At 51.9% G+C, this 6,760-nt stretch overlaps 1 protein-coding gene across 1 annotated transcript in view; it reads right to left on the bottom strand.

The window, feature by feature from the left end:
- Positions 1 to 745: 745 nt before the first annotated feature.
- PRKD2 (protein kinase D2) overlaps positions 746 to 6,760 on the bottom strand; it is a 50,890-nt gene continuing 44,875 nt past the window's right edge. The window contains exons 15-17 of the mRNA XM_011963144.1: positions 4,844 to 5,136; positions 1,457 to 1,542; positions 746 to 1,165 (exon numbers count right to left, since the gene is read on the bottom strand). Of these exons, the coding sequence (XP_011818534.1) occupies positions 953 to 1,165; positions 1,457 to 1,542; positions 4,844 to 5,136 (592 nt within the window). The 3' untranslated portion in view covers positions 746 to 952. The remainder of the gene's footprint in view (positions 1,166 to 1,456; positions 1,543 to 4,843; positions 5,137 to 6,760) is intronic.

The raw sequence follows: 6,760 nt of genomic DNA, 5'->3' as shown, positions 1-6,760 counted from the left end.
TCTCTATATTTCGTATATAGAGAAGTCATCACATCAATATAAAATAAAATACTAAATGTTGCATATCAGTTTTCTAGTATGGATCAGACTTGGGCTAACTGCATTTTATTTATTTTATTTTTGAGACAGGGTCTCACTCTCTTGCCCAGGCTAGAGTGCCACTGCACTCTCTGGCTCACTGCAATCTCTGCTTCCTGGGGTCAAGCGATCCTCCAGCCTCAACCTCCCAAGTAGCTGGGACCATAGGTGCAAGCTACCACACCTGGCTAATTTTTGAACTCTTTGTAGAAAAGGAGTTTCGCCATGTTGGTCAGGCTGGTCTCGAACTCCTGAGATCTAAGGGATCTGCCTGCCTCAGCCTCCTAAAGAGCTGGAATTACAGGCGTGAGCCACCGCGCCCAGCCTGAATTGTTAATAGTTGTGATTAGTAGTACCACCACCAAATAAAAAATCAGTCATCACAAACCATGAGATTACTTTCTTTTCTCCAAGTTCTCTACCCTCCAGTCACATTCCTTTCATCTCTCCCCAGTTTCCAACTCCTCCTCCATTACTCCTCCCTCTCCCTTCTCTTCTCTCCTGGCAATCCTCCTCTATATTTTCTACCCCAGGTCGTCCTCCTTCCAAGACTCCTCTCCCATCAGTCCTCTCTCCCCACCCCCTCCATCCTTCCTCTTTTCAGGCAGTCCTCTTTCCAGATGAACTCCATCTTGGTACAACAGACTAATGAGTCAAGAGTGCTGTGTGCTGAGACCAAGGCCATGGGGCCAGAGATGAGTCCGTTTTAATTGCTGGGGAAACAGGGAGGGGTCTCGGAAATAACTCCCCCCACCCCACTCCCCACGTGTCCCATCCAGTTTGGGCAGGAAGCCACTTGCCCTAGAACAGTTCATTGCTGGGATCCTGTGAAGAACTGCTGTGGAGGGCAGCAGCTGGACGAGGGCACAGGACCTCAGAGAACACTGATGCGCTCCGCCAGCCCCTGCATGTCGTGGTCCTGTGGTGGATGGGCCCCACCGAGATCCCTGTCCGCAGGCAGCCCAGACCCAGGCAGCGGATGCTCTGCCACAAACTGCTCCCAGCGCGCGTCGTCACTCTCATGCGTGATGTATCGCTCTCCCATCTTCCCCTCCAGCTCTCGGAGGTCCAGCCACGTCTGGTACTCCTGGGCCCAACAGAACTGGGGTTAGCTTGGGGTCTGCATTGGAGCAGTGCCTGGAGGCCATCTGCTTTGCCACTGAGAGCTGGGTACCAATAAAGGTGAAGCCACACCCCCTGCAACCCATCCAGCCAGCAGACATTTAGCTTCACCCCCTCTTCCAGCCAATGGGAGGAACTAGTCACATTCCAGACCCAAGGAAACCTACATCCGTCACTACCTGCCTAGCCAATAAGTGATCTAGTTCCACCCCTTCCTCCAACCCAGCCAATGGGCCAGCCCTGCCCACTGCATCACCTGTAACCAGGGGTGGCTGAGAGATTTGTCTACGCTGTAACGTTTGCGCATCTTCACCTGCAGCAGGTTGTTGATGAGGTCAATGGCTGCATAGGAAAGAGAAACAGGTCAAGCCCTACAGGTGGAGGGTCACTCCTCCTCTAATAGGCACGCCCTAGCCTACCTGCCTGCCATCGACACCTTCCTTCTGCACTAGCGCAGGTGGTTCAGAAGCCTCACCTGTGCCAATCACTCACCCACCCATTTCCTCATTACAAATTTGTCTCCTCCTGCCCACGCATGTTCACACCAGCTCCCTCTTTACCTGTTCTCTACTTCAATTCCCCCATTCCCCTATGTCACCTTTTTTTTTCTTTTTGTCATACACAGGTACATACAATTACATGTGTATTATTTATTTATTTATTTATTTATTTACAGGTACATACAATTACATGTGTTTTATTGATTGATTGATTGATTGATTGAGACGGAGTCTCCCTCTGTCGCCCAGGCTGGAGTGCAGTGGCATGATCTTGGCTCACTGCAACCTCCGCCTCCCGGATTCATGCGATTCTCCTGTCTCAGCCTCCTGAGTAGCTAGGAATACAGATGTGTGTCACTATGTCCAGCTAACTTTTTGTACTTTTAGTAGAGACAGGGTTCGACCATGTTGGCCAGGCTGGTTTCGAACTCCTGACCTCAAGCAATCTGCCTGCCTTGGCCTCCCAAATTGTTGGGATTACAGGCAAGAGCCACTGCGCCCGGCCTAAATGGATTTTCAACTTACAATATTTCCTTCTTTTTTTTTGAGACAGGGTCTCATTGTTATCCAAGTTGAAGTGCAGTGGCATGATCAATGCTCACTGAAGCCTCTACGTCCCCAGCTTAACTGATTATCCTGCCTTAGCTTCCCGAGTAGCTGGGACTACAAGCATCTGTCACTATGGTCGGCTAATTTTTGTATTTTTTGTAGAGACACATTGCCCCAGCTGGTCTTGAACTCCTGGGCTCAAGCAATCTGCCTACCTTGGCCTCCGAAGGTGCTGGGAATACGGCCCTCAGCCACTGCGCCTGACCAACTTATGATATTTTCAACTTACAATGGGTTTATCAGGTTTACCTAATGCCAGTGTAAATCAGGGAGCATCTATGTCATCAGGCTGGGCGTGGTGGCTCATACCTGTAATCCCAGCACTTTGGGAGGCCGAGGCGAGTGGATCACCTGAGGTCAGGAGTTCGAGACAAGCCTGGCCAATACAGAGAAACCCCGCCTCTACTAAAAATACAAAAAATTAACTGGGCATGGTAGCGCATGCCTGTAGTCCCAGCTACTCGGGAGGCTGAGGCAGAAGAATCGCTTTAACTCAGGAGGCAGAGGTTGCAGTGAGCCAAGATCGTGCCACTGCACTCCAGCCTAGGTGACAAGAGCGAAACTCCATCTCAAAAAAAAAAAAAAAATGTCATCAGATGGTAGTTAGTCACCATTGCCTGCAGAAGCCTCAGAGACTAAAGCCTGTTCATTGTGAAAAAGAGGACTTGCAAATGTCAAGCTTCAAGACAAGCCAGCACTCATCCAAGGCTCTCTCCTTGATGGGAAGCCTTGAAGGACAAGGCTTCACTGTGTGAACCCATCCGAGGAGAGGCCTGGTGCACACAGGCACCCTGCTCCCGTCAACACCCACAGGATGCTGTGATCCTCACACAGGTGCAACCACACTTAAATTCACTTGTGACACTCGATGCACTTTTACTCAGGGACTTCTGAGTGAGTCTGAAAAGACAATGTTGGCTGGGTGTGATGGCTTCTGCCTGCAATCCCAGCACTTTGGGAGGCTGAGGCGGACAAATAACTTGAGGTCAGGAGCTCAAGACCAGCCCGGCTCACGCGGCGAAACCACGTCTCTATTAAAAATACAAAAAATTAGCCAAGCAGGTGGTGTGTGCCTGTAATTCCAGTTACTTGGGAGATTGAGGCAGGTGAATCCCTTGAACCCAGGAGGCGGAGGTTACAGTGAGCCAAGATCACACCACTGCACTCCAGCCTGGGTAAGAGAGCAAAACTCCGTCTAAAAAAAAAAAAAAAGCCAGTATTGAGCACCCCCAATATTATTCCAGGACTCAAGTCCATCCACATTCTCACTGCTTAGGGCCTGTACTCTTAGACCACCACCAAGACCTTGTCTTGTTCTGCACTGAGCAACCTCCGCATCACCCTGCCCCACCTGCTCCATGAAGTCACACCCCCCAGAGAGGGCTCTTCCCCCTTCCACTCTTCATAGACCACTCAAGGAGCTCCCCCGCACCTGACCCCTCCTGTCCAAGTCATCACAGTATTCCCAGAGCTGCAACAGTCAATGCCTGGCACATCGTAGGCACTCAACATGTTGAATCAAGGGTTATAAATACATGAATGTACTTGTTGAATAAATGGTTATAAATAAACGAATGAATGATCCGCCCCTTCCCATACTCCATCTGTCTTCCTGAGCTCCCTGGCTCCAAGACATGTCCCTTGTTCTTCTGGCTTCTGACGCACCCCAGTATCTGAGCCTTGCCTCTAGCCCTCTAAACATGCCATCCCACACCCAGCCTCAAAGCTCCAGGCCTTAGGACTTAACTTTTCCAAGCAGGGAAAGTTACAGACCCATTCCCAAGCAGGTTCAAGTCACCAGGCCCGGTGCCACCTCATCAGGCCCAGCCATGACACCAAAGCCCAAGAATGCAGAGACTGCAATGTCTGCCTCAGTCCTGGCTCCCTTCTCCTCCCCGCTCCCATCCCCTCCCAGCTTCCAGGCCTCAGGGCCTGCCCTGTTACTGGACCTCTTCAGAAACCCTCCAAGGCCACATCCCTAGACTGGCCCCCTCGGTCACTGGACCCACTCCAGGCTTCAGGCCCATCGTCACCCAAGTCATGGCCCCAGTACTCAGCAAAGTAGCCAGGCCCTTGTTCCTCAACCCTGCCCACTGGTGCCTCCTTTTTGCAAGGCTTACCCTTTTGGGGTTATAAACCCAAAGGTTCCAGGTCCCAGCCAATGCTTTGAGAGGCTCAGCCCCTTCTCCTGGTCACCCCAGCCCTTTGCCACCCTCAAGTCCAGTCCCTCTCCTGGTCCCACCCTAGACAAGCCAAGTCTCACTCAGCCCCCTAAGGCTCCAAGTGTCCTCCTTAGCGGTTTTAGGGCACTTCGTTTCCAGCCCAAGTAACCTAGTCTAGGCCTGGGTCCCAGCCCACTGTTTACAGGACGGCTCCTCCTGTGGCCACGCCCCTCCAGTAGGCCCGCCCCACCACTAGGCTCCACCCACAAGGTGCCAGGCTGCTTCCGGGTCCACCCCCTCTCATGGCCCCGCCCACTCCTCCAGCCCCACCCCACAACCCACCCACCCAAGGGGTAGGCGGGCCCCAGGCACCTCCAGCTGAGATGTGGCTCCAGGGGCTGGCCGGGTACATGAAGGCAGCGTTCTGGATTTGGTCATTGATGTCCTCGTCCTCGTTGAAAGGGAACGTGCCGCTGAGGCTGACGTACATGATCACGCCCACCGACCACATGTCCAGCGAGCGGTTGTAGCCCTGGTTGAGCAGCACCTCGGGCGCCAGGTAGGCCGGCGTGCCCACCACTGAGCGGCGGAACGACTTCTCGCCAATGATGCGCGCAAAGCCAAAGTCACACAGCTTCACCTGCAGAGGGCGAGGGGCGGAGGCTCTATCGGGTGATGGAGCCGCACCTGCCCCAGCATCCCCACCACACCACCCACCATGGTATTCCAGAGAAAGCTGAATGCTGGTTTGAATCCAGGCTCCTAGGCTCACTAGCTGAGCAACCCTGGGCAAGTGACTTTCCCTCTCCGTGCCTCAGTTTTCCCATCTATAGGAAGAATATGAGCAGAAGAGCGCCTGTCTCAGAGGACTGCCATGATGGTTAGTGAGTTAAACCATCCAAAGCCCACAGGACGATATTTGGCATGCAGTTGGTGCACAATAAATGCTAGCTGCTGCTATACCTCTGCTACCTCCAATGGTTTGCTGTTTTGAATAATGCAGATCTTTTTTTTTTTTAATAGCCTTAAAATATACATGATTGGGGCGTGGTGGCTCATGCCTGCAATCCCAGCACTTTGGGAGGCCAAGGAAGATGGATCATTTGAGGTCAGCAGTTCGAGACCTGCCTGGCCAACATAGTGAAACCCCGTCTCTACTAAAAATACAAAAATTAGCCAGGCGTAGTGGCAGACACCTGTGGTCCCAGCTACCTGGGAGGCTGAGGCAGAAGAATCGCCTGAACCTGGGAGGTGGAGGTTGCAGGGAGCCGAGATCGTGCCACTGCACTCCAGCCTGGGTGAGAGAGCGATTCCATCTCAAAAAACAAACAAACATGAAACATAATGGAGATCTTAATAGTCCCTACCTTAAAGGGTGCTTATTTAGATTGAAAGAGAAATATATATGCAACCTGTTAGGAGCAGCGTCTAGCACAGAATGAGCCTCGGTGATCTCAGGTCAAGGACCTAATTTCTCCAGGCCTTGATTTTGTCATCTGTACTGAGGGGCTGTTGATAGCAGCCTCCTCTCAGGCTTTCCTGGGGATTAGGTAGGAGCGGGTGCTGACTGCGGTAGCCGGCAGACAGTACAGTGTATGCCTACCTTTCCCTCATTGTTTTATTTATTTATTTTTTTGAGATGGAGTCTCACTCTGTCGCCCAGGCTGGAGTGCAGTAGCGTGATCTTGGCTCACTGCAACCTCTGCCTCCCGGGTTCAAGCAATTCTCCTGCCTCAGCCTCCCAAATAGCTGGGATCACAGGAACCTACCACCACACTTGGCCAATTTTTATATTTTTAGTAGAGAAGACGTTTTGCCATATCAGCTAGGCTGGTCCCCAATTCCTGACCTCAGGTGTTCCGCCCGCCTTGGCCTCCCAAAGTGCTGGGATTACAGGTATGAGCCACCACGCCTGGCCCCTTTCCCTCATTGTTAATGGCTGCAGTCTAAGGTCGTGGACAGGCTTTAGAGCCAGCAAGACCTGGGTTCAAGGTCTTGCTCTGCTGCCTACCAGTCTCAGCTTCGGTTCCCCGCTCTGTTCATGTATTGTCCCTTCCCTGTTCAAAACCCTTCCTCGGCTCACTCTTGCCTGCAGGATAGAGCCCCAAATCCTTGAAGCCCCGAAGCCTCTGTCACCTTTGAAACCAGTCACGTGCCAACCCTTGAGCTGAATCTCTATGTGACAGCCACCCTTTCCTAAGGTCCTCTGCCCTTTCTACAGATCTTACAGATATTTCCCTTTTCCAAGATCTACCCTTTCCTATGGATTTTTTTTTTTTTTTTTTTTTT

Source organism: Colobus angolensis, unplaced genomic scaffold (assembly GCF_000951035.1).
Source record: "Colobus angolensis palliatus isolate OR3802 unplaced genomic scaffold, Cang.pa_1.0 Scaffold60, whole genome shotgun sequence".
Classification (NCBI taxonomy): Eukaryota; Metazoa; Chordata; class Mammalia; order Primates; family Cercopithecidae; genus Colobus; species Colobus angolensis.
The sequence above is the reverse complement of the archived record's forward strand: the minus strand, read 5'-3'. Positions and strand labels throughout refer to the sequence as shown.